This window comes from Fusarium oxysporum, genomic scaffold (assembly GCF_000149955.1).
Source record: "Fusarium oxysporum f. sp. lycopersici 4287 supercont2.30 genomic scaffold, whole genome shotgun sequence".
Lineage (NCBI taxonomy): Eukaryota > Fungi > Ascomycota > Sordariomycetes > Hypocreales > Nectriaceae > Fusarium > Fusarium oxysporum.
In genome coordinates, this window is record NW_017264845.1 from 426,518 (window position 1) to 443,351 (window position 16,834).

General features: G+C 46.1%; 5 protein-coding genes across 5 annotated transcripts in view; 2 read left to right on the plus strand and 3 right to left on the minus strand.

The window, feature by feature from the left end:
• The window catches only part of FOXG_16041 (uncharacterized protein), a gene marked incomplete at both ends in the record, with an annotated part of 2,760 nt that extends 654 nt beyond the window's left edge, over positions 1-2,106 (plus strand). The window contains 3 exons of the mRNA XM_018396117.1: positions 40-542; positions 613-962; positions 1,049-2,106. Coding sequence (XP_018256404.1) covers positions 40-542; positions 613-962; positions 1,049-2,106 — 1,911 coding nt within the window. The remainder of the gene's footprint in view (positions 1-39; positions 543-612; positions 963-1,048) is intronic.
• A 4,041-nt stretch (positions 2,107-6,147) lies between these two features.
• On the plus strand, positions 6,148-7,573 carry FOXG_16042 (uncharacterized protein; the record flags this gene model as incomplete). The annotated part of the gene is made up of 2 exons (XM_018396118.1): positions 6,148-7,203; positions 7,241-7,573. 2 exons carry the CDS (start codon positions 6,148-6,150, stop codon positions 7,571-7,573), a joined length of 1,389 nt encoding a protein of 462 aa, XP_018256405.1.
• Positions 7,574-7,853: 280 nt separating this feature from the next.
• Positions 7,854-8,807, minus strand: FOXG_22205 (uncharacterized protein; the record flags this gene model as incomplete). The annotated part of the gene is made up of 1 exon (XM_018402603.1): positions 7,854-8,807. One exon carries the CDS (start codon positions 8,805-8,807, stop codon positions 7,854-7,856), a length of 954 nt encoding a protein of 317 aa, XP_018256406.1.
• A 482-nt stretch (positions 8,808-9,289) lies between these two features.
• FOXG_16043 (uncharacterized protein) lies at positions 9,290-12,604 on the minus strand (the record flags this gene model as incomplete). The annotated part of the gene is made up of 3 exons (XM_018396119.1): positions 9,290-9,960; positions 11,279-12,476; positions 12,530-12,604. 3 exons carry the CDS (start codon positions 12,602-12,604, stop codon positions 9,290-9,292), a joined length of 1,944 nt encoding a protein of 647 aa, XP_018256407.1.
• A 1,405-nt stretch (positions 12,605-14,009) lies between these two features.
• Positions 14,010-16,628, minus strand: FOXG_16044 (uncharacterized protein; the record flags this gene model as incomplete). The annotated part of the gene is made up of 3 exons (XM_018396120.1): positions 14,010-14,228; positions 14,609-15,183; positions 15,608-16,628. 3 exons carry the CDS (start codon positions 16,626-16,628, stop codon positions 14,010-14,012), a joined length of 1,815 nt encoding a protein of 604 aa, XP_018256408.1.
• Positions 16,629-16,834: the final 206 nt, after the last annotated feature.

A 16,834-nucleotide genomic window follows, 5' to 3' on the forward strand; every position in this document is an offset into this window, starting at 1 on the left:
GCTTGGGCCTATTCTTGAGCTCTAGTAACAGGCAATCAGTATTATCGCAGCGTACTTGTCCCACGATTCGGACACCGCCCGCCAAACATCGATGGCAAGCCGGTACTCAACGTCGATAACCTACGAGTCATCCTGACGTTCAATATCGCATACGATACAACCGTCTTTCCAGGGGAACGGCACCGCATCAACCTCGCTGGCTGCTACCAGCTCCTGTGCTATACGGGCGCACGTCCGGCCGAGCTGGTAGATGGTGAGCGTCAGAAGCCAAAGGACGGTTCTATCCAAGAACTTTTTGGTCAGAATGCAGTCCAGTTGTCTTCTTCAGCAAGCAGTGAAGAGCAGGAAAGCCCTGCGGATGAACACTCTAAAGTTCTTAATAGCCTTCTCTGCCAAGAGACTTTAGGGCGCGGCCGCCCTAAAGCCCTTTGCTACGAGGATATCCAGATGATGATTGTTCGACACCCGGCCACTGGACGATGTATACCAGCCATGGCCATCAAGTTCGTTCATCATAAAGGCGCTGACAATAAACCTAAGCCGTAAGTTTCTTATGCTTATCGTCCCAAACAGTAAGTATTGGGGCATTCTGTATATTAATAATCGCTCTAGTACCATCTTCTACTTTACGCCTACAAGAAAGTTACTCTTCTGTGCTGTTTCTACGGTTCTTGCTCTCGCTCTCCACGATAATGCATTCGATGCTCCGAGCTTAACTGATGCAGCTGCTATATTCAGATTACAGCCACCGCGCTTTAAGCACTGCATCCCGCTCCGATGGAAGAAGTCTATATTAAAGACCCCAATCTTTCGCCGATATCGTGGCACTGAGCTCTCTGCTGGTGAGACCATGCTGTACTCCAAGCTTAGAGACGACATAGGTCAACAGAGTCTTGATTCAGGGCATGAAAGGAAATGGACACCTAGGTTCGCTAGGAGAGGCGCCGGCAACGCGGCTAACGGTGCGTATTTGAACTGCAAATATCCCCAAATGTCGGCTTTGTCGCCATGCCATCATTGTTCCCTTTACTGACTGTATTTCTCACAGGAGACGCACCTGACTCCGTTCGCGATCAGATGATGCGCCAAGATCCCCGATTTATGACCTTTCAGAGCGCGTACCTCAACGAGATTGCCAACTTCGACCTCCAGAACGCGTTCCTAGAAGAAGAGAAGGAGAGCCAGCTGTTTCGACTATTTGCACACGTTAGCCTTACGCGCGATCCTCGAGCTACGGCAGACATGGTGCCCGACGAAGTCTGGGCCAACCTGGCACCAGACCCGGAAATTGTCGAGCTTGAAGAACAACGTGCACAATTAAAGCAGGGCAAATATCGCATCGTAGGCCGTGATAACGAGGAAGAAATCCGACGGCTCAGCAATAAAATCCGAACGAAGAGAGCATGTCGCGAAAAGCAGGTCGTCAAGGAATACCGCGAGGATTACTTCTACCACCGTCCCACTTGGGACATTGAGCAGCAGGCACGGGGCGAGGAAGAGGAGGAGTACATAGAACCTACTATCGATGTGCATATACCAGAACGCAACCGGCTAGCAAATATTCTTTGCCATCAGCCGGATAGTCTAACAGAAGGCCAGATTCTCGAGCGAAGGATTGAGGCAATTCAACTTATGGTGGCTCTTTGCGACAAACGCGAGACCGCCAAGCGTCGCTACATCCAGCAAAATATCAAAGCTCAATCTCACATCAAAATCGAACATACCGAAGCGGACATTCAGCCTTCACTTAGCGTCAATCGATTTCCTCTCCTTATGCAACCCGGACAATGCCCAGACTGTATAGGTGACGAGCGGCTCTCTCTCGAGGAGCGTACGTTTGCATATTGCCGTCCGACCGTCAGGAATGATCACTTTGATGACCAGCACTTGCTCGAGCGCGAGAGGGCACTGCAACGTGGTGAGAAGATGGTGTGTACGCACCCTGCCTGTCGCACCCAAAACCAAGGGCAAAATCTCGAATTTCATGATATGGATCATTTTAGGGCCCACGTGCAGACAATTCATTGCGTGACGCTACGATCATCGTGCCAAGTGGAGCAAAGGCGGGTGCGCAAGCTGAGGCGTCGAAAGATGGTTAAAGAATAACCATTATGGTAAGTTGGGCGCCATAGATACAGTTAATTACAGTAAAAGATAGAATAGTAGGGTATCTCAATTCAATCTCATTGGATTAGTATGGCTCGATCGACTTCCTTATATAGTTTTTACGCAAGGCTTAAACCTGCTGGTTAACATCATCCAGTACGGCATTATCTTTCCTTGAGTACTCTACTTAGTCTATATTAGTAGAGAGAAACTTATAGGTGCTGGGTTTTAAATCAGATGCTACAGATGTACTCGTAGGGAAAGAACTGTTAGTTCGGTAGCAATAATATACCTGTCACAGATGGACTAGTAGAGGGAAGCCACTGGAATGGTATGTATGTATGTATGTATGTATGTATGTATGTATGTATGTGTATTTTTCGTCTGGGTGGCTGTAACGAAGCCAAATCTCCTACTGGAGCAAAAGACGTGCTGAGCTAGCTAGGTACAGGATACCCCGCTTCCTTCACCATCCAGCATACCAATGGCACAAAAGGTGCTGTATTTCTCAAGCCCGTCACCCGTCAGCGGGTTCGAGGGCAATCTATTGTCGAACTTTTTCCACCGACCAGAATTCTCTCGCGCATCACTACATCTGCTGACGCAGTCCACAATCTCTAGAAACCAAGTTGTAGCTCGTAGTCGACTGTCGCGGCGGCAGGGAAAAACCTCGGGAAGGGATCAGAGGCCGACGGTGCGGCTTGCCTTTAAAGGAGAAAAACCCATCGCAATCGGCGTCGTTGATCGGAAGGATGTCGCTACGAATGCCCGGGGCATCGCCCTCCGATATCTAAGGCGTTCTGGTTCTGAGGTGCCGCCATTAGATCCGACAAAGGTGTTGTCAGAGAAGGCGAACTCTCCAAAATTCCTTCTCTGAAAACTGCTGTTAGGGAGCCGATAGCGTCCCCGCAGTTTTTGTGTGGTCGCGTGGCCTGCAGAAAATCCCGCTCCTAGCACCGCACTAACAGTGCGTGCCAAGAAAGAATTTTTACAGGAGAGAGTTGAGCCACTGGAATGGTAGCAATAGTGTACTAGTCGTGTAGGGTCAGTATTTAGACCCTTGTATCCTGGTTGAAGTGTAGCAGTAGGAGTTGACTGGTCGGGCTAGTTAGCCAGGACTGGTATAGAGGATATATTAGTCTTACTTTGCCTGTAGACTAGTCTAGGAAAATAGACTATTCCAATGCGACTAGTATACCTCGAGCTGTATAAATGGTCTAGGAAGAACAAGATAGGGTACTGGTATAATTATCCTAGTATAAGGGATTGCCTAGTAGAAAAAAAGCATTTTACAGGTATAACTTACTACTAATATAACCAAGTCAGTATAAAGAATCTACCTAATAGCTTTAAGAAGGTTACTTTTAAAATAGCTAAGCCTAATATATTCTTATAATAAATTATTTACTTAGCATTAACTTAAAAAGCTATCCATAGCAAATAATAATTATTAATAACTAACTTTCCACTAGAGTTTTTCCTAGGTACCTATCCCTCTAGACTATGATATCCCTTTCCTGAACTCTTATTGCTCCTTTGGCATGCAACATCTGCAGCTGTTACAAGCACAGGTAATGGAAAGCTTTCATTCTACCGTGCTCTGTTAGTTACAGTAAGAGCATTACACCAGTAAGATACTGACCTTTTCCTGCTCAGATAGAGGCAATGCTCTATCAGTAGACTTAAACTCATACTTTTTACCTTTACGGCGTATACAAATATATACTTCAGCGTTATAAATCTGGTATATATTGAGGCCGTTATTCTTAAGTGTGCTCCATTTCTTCTTAAAGTTCTCGTTACTGCGGTCTCTTTTCTTCACGCAAGTATTCTCATTGGCTGCCATTACGATCAAAGGGGAAGGTAATGCCAAAATATTAATTAGATAGCAGACATATGTATATATGCGTGATATATTCTTGCTTCGAATTTTGCAGTTTCAGGGACTCTTTTTGGCTCCATACATTGAATAATGATTGATTATTTGCTTTATGTTTTGGCTTAGTTCTGTATACGTCATCTCTACAAGGAGGCCAGTTTTAGCTCCTCGGCCCATTTTGCGCACAGCATGGGTGCCGTTCTTAGCTCCCTGTCGACACAAGTCAAGCCTGGCTAAGCTAACGAAAGCAGAACTGCCATCCCAGCTTTCAGCCACCCCTGTCACTAACCCCACACAGACCAAAATTGCATCTGTCTAACCCAAACTCCTTCCTTGCCTACTTTAACCCTAAGACATAGCTTCTCACTATTTATTACCAGGTCACTTTAGAGTACATGCTTTCTCCTCTTACGCAACAGACTTAAATCCTCACTTTTCTATGCCACTACACTTAGTAAATAATATGCATCCCCGCAAAAGGCTTTGTGCGCCTATCTACTTTGAACCTGAAATAATAAAGGATTCTGCTATAACGAAGCTTGATGCACTAGAGAATCTCAAGCTAAGTCAAGAATGGGTTAATAATTCTATATTTTTAAACGAGGATGGGTCTTTCTCACATCAGGTTCTTAACAAAAGATCCATTCAAGTTTATACACAGAAAGCTTCTCTACTTATAACTACACTCTTTTACTCACTAGGATCAAAAGACTCAGAAGAAGCACCGAGACTACAAGAACAAAGGCTACGCAGTGCTCGACGCCAACTGCTAGTCTCGCTCCTAGCGCACGCGTGGCTATGGGGAAGGCCCAAAGTGTTAGATAACAAAGGTAATCTGGTCCCTTATGAAAAAAGGAGAGTACTTGCCCCCCAGGATATTCTGAATTTCTTTATTAAGGTTCGGGCTCGTGAGGCAAGTTATACCTATAAAGAAGTACGGGAATTTCTAGATAAAGGCATACAAAAGGTTTTTTTATATGAGGATATATCTAAGTGGAACGCAACAGGGGTTATTGCATGTCTGAGGTGGGATCAATCCCATAACCTACATAATGGGGGCCCATGGTGCTCTTGTCGGCTCGAGAGGAAACTCCCACCACCTTACCAAGAAGTATCCCTGGTCAATGGCTCGGTTTGGGACGTCAATTTAGACCCTGATGACTTGAAGAAAATGGAGTAAAATACAGTGGAGGAGTTCCACCTCTGGATCAGCTGAGATCACTCGGGGCTTCCCGACTGACTCGTTCATTGGCTTATTCGGAAGGTCACATCGAGGCTGTGCTGAGAATCAAGGAACACATAGAGGGCTTGACTTTCACTACATTTGTCATATTATCATCCTATAGTGCCCCGACAGTTGTAGTCAATGAGCTGAACCACCTCATATTTAGGAAATTGAAAGCATGAAGTTCCCAATATTCAACCTTTCATAAATTATTCTAGAGACACATTTGCTTGTTTCTTGTTTCTGTATATCGCGGGGTTTCATGGGTAATGTGCCTCACTGCCTCTTGATCCAGGAGCCACGTCATTATCAGCATGGGCTAGAAGCTGCTTCCGTGGCCGCTGGTCCGACAACAAGTCATAATAAGACACGATTGTCAAAAGCTGAAACCCCGGTTCGAGTATGGTCACACGTTAAGGCGCAGCTGGAATTGTGTAGTCCAGTTTGTATGCTCGGTGGGTGAAAGCTAACTCTATACTACACCTATCAGACGTCGTAGAGGCAAGAAAAGATGCAAGCTCATGCGAGGAAGGGGAGAAGCTTGCAGGACAAGGAGGGCGAAGTGAAACTGTATTTAGAAGTCCGAGCTGATCTGCAACAACTGTTGGATGGATATATACAAAAGGCCCAATAGGTTCTTCCCTTTGGCCCTCCATCACAAGCGGCTTCGTCATCATTTCAAAGGTGAGAGCATTATGCCTGGAGTTCGGTAGGAAGTCAAGCCCGTAGGATCTCATGACTGGCCTCGTATTGGCTCATCACACGGTTCAACAGTGTTGTCAAAGTATTTAAGGGACATCGTCACCCAGTCCAAGGAATTTGCAACTTCATCTCTTTCCCCTCAATCTATGCTCTCTCCTCGATAATGGATCATATGCTTTCTGTCAGCTCCTTCCCTTGGCTCTCAGTGGACGAATTCACTGGCTCCAATCAGTCAATGGGCTCTAAACAACAATCTCATCCACGCGAAGCAAACGAAAATCTCTGTGAGCTTTCTACCGAAGCTATCATGGCGGGCAGCTCCATCAACTTTGTGCCAGGCATGTCTGCGTCCATGACGTTAGGATATACTCTTGCCCGACTTGGGCTTCCTTTAGACATCCAAAGCATTATGCAGGGATTCTCCTTTGGGATAGCCGATGCCTTCTCCTACAACAATATGGGCAATCTTGACTGTTTTGCCAATGCAGTTCTAAACGGTAATGGGGTTGTATCTTCTCAAACAGGAGTGCAATCCTTCTCTGGTCAACTGTGGGGTATCTCAGGATCACCATATTCCGCAGAGGAACATCCCACTGGCTACGACAACGGCGAGGGCTTCTTCGGCTTTCTGGCCTCCAGACTGACAGAAGAACCTGCAGGTAATTTCCATTTTGGAGATACTTGCGAAACGGATCCTTCTAGTATCCTTCAAGAGCAATGCGAAGGAATCACTGCAGGATCACTTTCTCCTGTTAATTCCGGATCTCAAGACGACAACCTTCCTGAAATTCCAACAGAAACCCAATCTGAAGGCATTAGATACGACCAACCGGACGCCTTTAGTGATTTAGTGGAGGGTCTCAGCGGCGACGTGTATTCTCCAAGCTGTGGCACTGGAAGCCCGACGCTGCCACAAGACAGTATCAGCGTCGCTCAAGGGCCAGAATCTAATCAGGAGGCCGCCACCTGCCTCGCATCGTGTATCAACCTGGTTGGCTGTCATACTCAGTCCTCGGAACCTGAAGTGCCTGAAACCACCGAAGAGCCATCTTCTCCGATGAGACCTTCTATCGATATTATCGATCTCACTCTCGACAGCGATAAGACGCCTGCTAATACAGCAACCCCCAACACCAATGGTGCTACTAGCTGCACTGCAGATGCGGTTGTTGCGGGTCTGCCATTGATGCCAAATGGTATAAACCGGAGGACAGAGTCAAGCCGCAGTAAAAGACGGAATCAGCAGAAGCGGAAAAGGCGTCATGAAGATGTGCCGTCCTTCCCCGAGATAGTGACTCTCCGGGTGATATCAGTGAAGGCTGAGAAAGAAAACGGAAATGGGGTTCATGGAGACCGTGGAGTTCATTCGACATAAGTCAAGGAAATGGAAAGCCAAGGAATCCAACGAAGAATGCATCCTCAAGCTTCAAGAAGTGGTATCCTTCGAGATGATGGTCCAGGGTGGGAGCTTTGGGCGCATCAACATTCACAAGAGCGAGGATGGTAACACATATAAAGGAACAGAGCTTCTTATGGAGTACATGGTAGTGCTTTCGAAAGATGAGGCAGAGAAGGTCTTAGATGACCCTGAGAAGTCTCTTGGCACTCGTTGTCACCTTCTACAGGAGCAGAATAGATCAAAAGCCCCGCGAGTAGCATAGACGTTGAGATCAAAAAATATAGAAAATAATAAGGTCAATTAGGTTAGCTTAGCTTTCTGGGTTACAACACCTGTTTCGGAGATCTCTATACTGTCTCCAAGTTGTCAAATCTTTTGCGAAGGGCAGACTTTCTTCACCCCTGACAATTTGGGATCCCAAAATAGACCAAGCTCACTGCCGGTAGACACTGTTTGATAAGCAACGGAACGGCAGAATGCAGAAAATAGACTTGGTAAATGACTCATATGATATATGATTTCCGCTACTTGACTGAAGGCCATTACGCTATACGTGCTCGCTTGGTTTCATTAGCAGTTTCTGAATCTTCTCGTGGCCGTTTGTTATCCATATGAACTACCCCTGCCGGGCAACTTGGGTTGCGGCTCGAACCGCCTCCTCTGTCAGTTCCCGAATCTTCTCGTGGTCCCTCGTTGTCAGGAGGGACATCATTGTCTTCCCCTCCGGTGTGGCTTGCTTCGTCAATCGTATTTGGTGCTCCTTTAGCCTCTAGAACTTCGTGTGGTTGCTCGTTGTCAGGCTGGGTATCATCGTCTTCCCCTGGCATGCAGCTTGATTCGCGGCTTGTGTTCAGAATAGTTGGTGAGAGGCATATTTCCCATTCCTCAAGCTTTCGTACTAGAAACATTTTCCTTTCTCGCCGTGCAATCTGAGAATAACTTAATTGCTGAATGCCAAATCTTCTCCAAGGTCTCGCTCCTAGATTGAACAGGAGGTTGATTGTCTCCCATGCGCCTTGTTCGTCTTGTATCCCGAGTATGGCATATATGACTGGTGTTGCAGATGATCCATCTAAAATATCAGGATCTATATCACCTTCTCTAGTATAAGCACGTATATGCTCATGTAGCCCTCTCCAGGCGGCACCATGTAAGCCATTAGCAGAGAACGGCTGTAGTGGGTTTGCTTTCTTCTTTAAAAGTAAAGCAGATGTTTCTAAGTGTCCTGAACGGATGGCCAGGAATAAAGCAAGACTTAAGTCCCTCTGTTTGTCTTTGGAGTCAAACTGCACTAGGAAACGAACGACCTCGGTCATTCCTCTAGATGCAGCTAAACACAGCGGGGAGAGCGTTGCTATACAAGTATATTCCTCGGTATAATTCTGGTAGAGAGAGGCGCGAAGAGGATCATAAGATGTGGGGGAAATGCTTCCAAAGTGGACATAGGTAATGCTGCAGGCAGGGAAGCCAAAAGAAGTAGGGTTTAAGAGAGCCATTATGGATTGAGTTGTTATGGATGAAGAGTAATGATGAAATAAGATATTTGAAGCTGGATGAGCTACTTTGTGGAAGGCTTGGATGGTGGTAGGGAAGGAAGTCAGGAGGGGATTAGGAGGGGGGGGTGGTCCTTAAATACTGCACTAGGCCCAAGTAGTATGAGTAATCACTTGATGGGAGTGTGTATTATTGGGTTTTTGCATGCCGAGGATCAGTTGTCTAAGCCTTGTCGGTTGACCGGCCTCATGACCACGAAAGGTTGGCAACGAGCGGAGTCCCCTTTTACAATCGCGTGGGCAGACGGGGCTTGTGCCCAGTATGTGATAGCGATGAGGAACGGGGTATGACACGGTGTTGAAGCAGCCGCAGCCGTAGCCTACCTGGAAGTTTGACTCGGTCATGATAACAGCTCCTGTATGAGCAGCTTATAGCAGTATCAGACTGTATCTATTGAGGCTATCTACTTAGTGCAAGTATAACGTCAGCCCGTAAGAGACCGACATTTATCTTCAAGCCAAGCTACCAGATCATTGCTTTTTCCCATCGCCCTGGCAAGATCAGCGCATTTCCAATGATACTCCCAATCCCCCAGAGTATCTAAAGCATCCCTATCCAGATCTATAAACACTGAGAAAACCTCTTTGATTTGTTCATCATCCTCTAGGTAGAGTGCATGAACAGCAGGCGGGATTGAATCTATATCACAGGCACCTTGTAAATGAAACTTGTGATAAAGGTGCTGTATAAAATGGCTCCGGCCTGTTCTCGCAGCCATATGCGCAGTATTTAAGGTATTGCCGGATTCGTTCCTCTCAGCAAGAAGTGGAATAACATGGGAATGTCCTTGAAGACAAGCTAGTGACAGAGGGCTGACAAGCCCGTTATCTTCGTGGGGATCAGGAAATTGTAGAAAATACTTGACAGCCGTCACGTTTCCTAGATATGTTGCTGCGGATAGTGGTGTGACAAAGATGTTACAGCGTCTTCCGGGTACAAAGACTAGAGCTCCAGTGGAAGAATTGGCTTCGAAGTCGTCGAACGGGAAGATGTTTTGGTCAAGGTTCATGCGGCATCGGTAACTATATCCTTCCGATTCACGAATTTGACGCTCGATCCAAGGCCGGATACTTCTGCGGTCGTATGTCTCGACTTCTTTAGAAAGTATAGCGCAGTTGTCGCATAAAAGCTAGATTGAGTGAGTTATGGAATGGACTATTAAGGATATATCGAATAACCAACCTTGAGGCTATCTGATAGTCGCCATTTGGGTTTGTTTTCAAGCCCTTGGAAGCAGCTTGAACAGCAGGGCGAGTCCATATTGAGTGGCTTGTCTGAGAAGTGTTGTAAGACGGGAGATGGATGAAAGAACTAAGAAAAAAAAGGAAGGGGACGATGTAGGACGAGGATAAGGCGGGGGGGACGTATCATAAGTACTTACTTAGACACTTCTCCTAGCACGTGTCATTGGCTAAACCGCCTTAGGCATACACAGCCCTCGTGGGTGATATCTGAAGCTCGGCATCCACCGAAGATTCGGGGCGACTCGTATCGACACCGCCAAGTTCTAGGCCTTGTTGCCTTAACATCCACCATACACATGGACCCTGAAGACATCACGGTTGTGTTCAGTCATGCACGTGTCATGATGGTCATTATCTAGGCCGCAGAGACATCTTCCAAAGCAGATAGGTGTTCCGCTGGCCACCTGATCAACTATAAGGACTCTTCCCTTATCCAACATTATTGCAATGCTGGTGCTCCACGAATCAGTCAACGCCATGCAAAGACCATTCTCCACGAATCACATTCTCTGACATCGCCAGCCGGCTATGGAAGAAGCATAATATGTCTTTTTGTAAAGTTTCATGACGTCTTACGCATAATGGGCCATCCTGATGACTTCATTGTCGAAGATTCCACCTGCCAAATGAAGCCTGATATGATATTGAGTTGTAGAGTAAGCCTCCTGATCGTGCCAACTCCTCTGTAGCATGCAGGGGCGTCTGGATAAAGTAGCTAAGGGGTCGGTGGCACCTATAGATTCGAGCTCATGCCGTTTATCTCCCAATCCTTGCAGTTTCATTACATAGCCACAACTTCATCTTATTCCAATAGACTTTTTTCATTAAACACGGAAGATTATAATACTATAGTAACTTTGTGCTAGTAGCTGCTATGAGGTCAAGCTTATTTAAGCATAAAGAAAAGGCGAAATGATATTGGTCGAAATGTCGAACAATTCGACGGATATGCCAGTTACACCTATTGACTTCTTGAATAGCCTTGTCGACATTGAGAAAAGGGCTAGAATAAAGAGCATTCTCTGTACCATGCTGTCTAATGACCGAAGCAATATAATAGTAGACTAAAGACTATATGTGGTTAATACAAAAGCCTTAACAATTCAGAGTAGAAGCTTGACCTACAAGCAGCCAAGGGCGGCTATTTTCCACATCTTGAGGACACTTACCCTTTGTAAAGTCAAGCTCCAAGTGACGCGGTATCTGAATTAACCAAGCGTCAAGCTCGCCTTCGATGGCTGTCATACGCTCGGATGTGAATTCATTAACGTCATAGTATCTCTCATTAAGTGCTTTGGCGAGTACCCGGGCTGCTCTAAACAATGCTAGCGCACACGAAATTCGAGACGGCTTCCAGGAAGGGGTGTTGAGATAACCATGCTCGGTGATGTATTCGCCGTCAATATCGCCGGGATAATCGATTTTGATTTCTGTATCTTTCAACAGCATGGGGGTATTAAGCCTAGAGGCAGAAAAGCAGTCAAGCATGTAGAGGGTCCAGAAGATCCTTTTTCGAGTCTCGTTAGTCAGAGTATCAAGTCTGATATCTCCTTGATTTGTATGCAGGCCCAGGTCGTTAGAGAGATTAACGGCAATGTGCTTGTAATAGGCAATTTGCTTATCGTCCGCCCTTATGATGCAGCAGAGTATAGCAAGCACGAGGCACTGGAGGGTAAGAACGCCCTTATCGAAAGCAATTGCATTTAACGCTTCTTGCCACTTTTTCTTGCAAATTAAATGTTGCTGAAGATCCGGAGCATGGCACGAGAGGCCTGCAATATCGACGATTAGATATATCTGAGCGATAGTGTGCTTATTTTTGGTATTCCCAGAGCTGTTCTCAAACTCTCTGTAAGTTCTGAAAGCTGTCGGTTCATGCAACACGGGAAAGAAAGGAGACCATTGTTCGAAGAAGATAGCAAACCGACCTTGCACGAACTGTTGGTGTCGCTGGAGGGCCCGATTATTACTTGAACGATCATGCCTAAGGCTATGCGCCTTTTGTTTGCCAGTGCTTGGAAGTTCATTTGAGGCAAAAGTGTTCTCCGGGTCACCCCGCTCAGAAAAGGCCGGCTGGGCGTAACGTGGTAATTCCTCTGGCTGATGGTATTCCGATGGTTGTGGTGGCTTGTATTGGGTCGGCAGAGGACTTGCTATTGAAGCAACTCCTGGATTTACTTGCTGTGTAATATAGGATGGTGTTGATTGTCCTAAGGATGTGATTTCTTGAGGATGGGTTCGTTGATGTCGCTTTAGAGTGTCGTTCCGAGCAAACTTTTTAGTGCAACCATCAATTGAGCAACGATACGGCTTTTCGCCAGTATGAATACGATAATGCCTAGTAAACCCGGCCTTGCTATTAAAACTCTATACCTGAGGTTAGCCAAGTAGAGGGGTAGAGGGAATATCAAACAACAGACCTTTGTGCATGCCTCCCAACTGCACTCGAATTTACCGGGACTGAGCTGGGTACTGACCTGTCTCGCAGGTTCCATGGCTGTATTTACTTAGCTTCGATATGCAACCGAGACTATATTTGTATGATGATTTAAGGAGTATGGTTGAAGTATTGGTTATATAAGTCTCTGACTGAGACCCGGAAACTCGCCGGTAAACACTTATCGACTCGATGCGGCGAATAAGTCGGATATTAATAATAAGTGATTGAGAATATCGAAAGGCGGCTGGCGTAGGTTCTGATCTAATATCTGGAGGGTATTTGTATTTGTGGCCAAGTATTCTCTGAAGTTAAGTGTGAAATAATAAGCCAAACCGAGACTTAGAACATGTAGGTCCTGGGTGCTTGAACGTTCTTATACTGCAACTCATGCTAACAGGGGGTAGCACCAAGTACTGTGCGGTGGGTCGAAACTTTGCGAATGCTCCAGTCGCATTAATAGAACAACTCTCGCCGCAGTCCTTTAAGAGGCTCGTAAGAAACATTAATCATAGAAGTGGGATAGAAGCTAAAGATATGTGTATGTTGATGCTCTATTTCCCGTAAACGCAGGAGATGACGTCTCTTGCCATAATGATGGATACTGGTTGAACGACATGTTTAGTGTAAAACGTTACTACTCTTTCTGTTATGGCGGCTATAAAGACCGTTACTTAGTTATGCGGTAACTTTATATAGAATAAACAGTAGCAGATCTATGCTAGATGAAATAAGGGATTGTAGACATAACACAGGCTAAACCAGATGATTTCTATAAAAAGAAATTAAATAAATTAAATAAATAAATAAAGAAACGGTAGAATTTAGGTTAATCCTATTTATAACAACAGCTTCGGATGAAATTCCTACTAACACATTGCTAAACCCTGACTTATACCGCAGCGCGCTTCATCTCTGACATTCCAAGTTATTAAGATCTCGTGGGTAGACTTCGACGTCCACCTTGCCATATCTGGCACTGTCGGTATGAGTACCACCATTCAATTATACCACTCAAGAACACTTCGAACCACATGGTCATTTTCTTATCCAAATGCGCGTCAGATGTCTCAATCCTGGCTATATAAGGGCGGTTTTCGTTATTGATTTCAAAGCCGAAGCAAAGCCTTGAGGGGGATTCAATAGTGATAGGAGGACTAAGACGGTCTAAGCGAACCTGCCCTACGCAAGCCCTGCTTCCATCTGAGTAGTCCAGCAAAAGACCTATGAATTCAGGTGATCCTTTCGTCACTCGACAACAAGGAGTCACCGCAACGACATTCTCAACGCTGGCTTGAGACCAGTGAAAGTCTTCACAGACATGCAAACCCGGATGTAGAGATACAGGTTTGGGGGCATCTAAAACTCTGGGTTGTCTCGGCGCTTTTGAGTCGAATATTAGGCCCCTCATAGCAGAGGGGTGTGAGTCGAAAAAGAAGTGACCGGGTTCCCCATTTGAAATATCAAGGAGCTCCCAGTTGCAGTTTGATAGCGATGCTGCTAAATCGATACCCCAAGTTAAAATCTTCAAAAGAACCCGAGCTTCTTTCGAGAACGCTCTTGTTCTGACTATGATTCTGGGTGGTTCCACAAAGCATGTTCTTCACTTCCTCGCCATGGCCAAAGCAGCTGGTGTACCCCTGACCATCGACGATATCCAACGCGCCAGTGATAGAACACTCCTCGCGTGTGAGTATGGAGGGTGATGGGAGCAGGATTACAGCAGACTGAGAAGCCGGTGATTTCAGGACGATTGTATTGGAACATAGACATTCGCCGCGGTGCCTTGTCCGTCATTCCGTGAAAGTTCACACTTCGTGATGGCTTGAAAGGATGACGCGGAATAGCAAAAGAATCTAAAGTTCGTGTGCTATACTCGTGGCAACTGTCGCGACATGACAAATAACGTAGTAAGAGGCCCTGTGTTTTTGGCATTCTTTAGCCACTCCAATTACCCATGCATTGTGCGGGATGGGTGGCTTACATTGGTATAGAACTCCATGAGCCCCTCAGAGTTTCGAATCGGCAATCCTTTCCAGAACACACCAGGTATACAACTTACAGTTGGAGGCTCTTCATACCGACTCCATATCAATCTCTTTACACCGCGGTGGTCTTCGGCCACATAGACAGCCAAGGGTGCTAGCCAGTCGTCCGTCCTTTGAGGCTCGTTGATTAGAGACCTGAAGTAGACTTCACCTTCGTACGTCACATAATTCCCACGAAACGGAGCCCGCACGGTGAAGGAAGACTGAAAGGGTTTCTTGCAGGTGAGCCCCAGTATGTTTATCCTCGCGGCGTCGTCTTGAAGCAAGTATTGAGCTATCTCCCGTCGTAGCTCACCTGCCAGGGTTCCGAAGAGTTTGAGCCGCGACTCTATGGTTTTCAGAAGCCACATGCGCCGCTCTCGTTCTTGGTTGAAAGTAGGCTCACAGGAATAGGCAGCAGTCTGAAGGAACTCGGCAAGGGGTGAAGGAGTCAGGATGTTCCGGCAAACGCGATGGCAGCCGACAGCCTGGTCGCGTTGATGAACGCAAGGAATAGGGCATGCATTGCACCAAATAAGTCCAATTGAGTCGTTAATTTCCGCATCAGAACGGTACTTAAACTGCTTTGATTCTTTACCGTCGGGTCTCACTGCTACAAGTCAGTAGGGTTGTTGCCATAATTCTGATATGGAGAACAAATACCAGCAATAATTGCATCATTCTCGCAGAAATCGAAATGACAAATGCCACATCTGCGTGTTAAGCAGAGCCTGACCATCTTGTACAGGAAGAATATAGAACAGTATCAAATAAAAACAAGGACCATAGAATGTAGGAACGTACGCGGCTATCGGTGCGATTAAGAAGTTAGGGGTTATGCTGGTCTGCTTTGAGCTTGTGCTAAAAAATAAATAACGGAACATTGTTACTCCAGGCAGGTTCCCAATCTGACTCCTGAGAGTGGGTCATCTCATTTGTCGCTATTCCCCTTCCAGAAATAGCGCACAAACCCCACTTCCCGTTAGCAACAGACATGGCACGCCATGTAATTCCAGCTTCAGACTAAGACTAACGCTGGTATTCAAATTTCTCGCACCGATAGCGATGGTTCTTGCCTTTGAACTCGAAGTAGGTCTTACTCCCATCATGCTTCTCCTTCCAATCACTCCTCAGGGTAGTCTGTTTGATCTTCTTGGTATCCCGAAACTCGCACTCATCCTTCCGAAGTTTATGAGGTATCAATGTGACTCTCACGTTCACTATCGTCCTCTCTTTTCTTGGCTTCTTGCCCTTGCTGTCCTCAGCTTGCGAGGGTTCGTCGTCTTCACCACTTGACTCTGCCCTCGCTTCAACGTCCATGGGGTCAGACCACTGGGCATCTGTTTGCTCCGATGGCTGTTCATAGTATGTCGTAGACGGGTAACAAGGTGCCTCATTTCCCTGGTCATCTCTAGCCAAACCAGCCTGCTCCACACTATATCCCTCCTGGATATGGGATGCTTCGGCCCGGAGAATATTCTCCAGCTCAATATGTTGACTTGGGACGACCCCTGCCTGTCGCATAGGCATCTCTCCCTTGATGAGTCGGATTGTTTCTTCCAGGTTCAAAACGCCAGCTTGTTGTTTGACATGTAAATACTCCCAACTCGCCTTCTCAATGCTGCCATGCAATGGCTGCAGTTCTCGTTCTTCCCTACTCAAATACCAGGCTCTATATTTGAGCCCGATTGCCGTGATGACATACATGCCCGTCAAGTTCTGGCTATTGATGGCCTTTAGAGCAGCATCTAGGCCCTGCTCTTCAACTTCATGCATTGATCCCTTCTTGCGTTTGACTTCGACCAACAGAACAGGAGAAAAGTTGCGGCCATGACTGTTGTAATATATCACCTTCATGTCAACTCGCCTCAAGCTTCCATCAGGACCTTGTTCACAAAGTACTAGCCAGGGTCTGGGAAAGTTTCGCTGCAGGTAAGCCTGCCAGAATGCAGAGGCTGTGGTCTCTAGATGATGTTTTGCGTTGTCAACTTGATGTATAAGTTCAATTTCCATGTCATCAAAATGCTCTTCGAGTTTGCAGTCTTTATAATCCATGGTAGCGGTATCAAAGGCTAAAAGGAAAAACGGAAAGAGGCAGTAAATAATGATAGAGATGACTGAAAATAAGTTTGCTGATATTCCGAGTGTGAATTTGCTAGTTATCTTTCCGGACGTCTCCAGCTTTTAACTTACATGAGTGACTGATTGCACATTAGCTCCGACATGGAGACAACATACAATCTTCATCGAGACAGCATAGT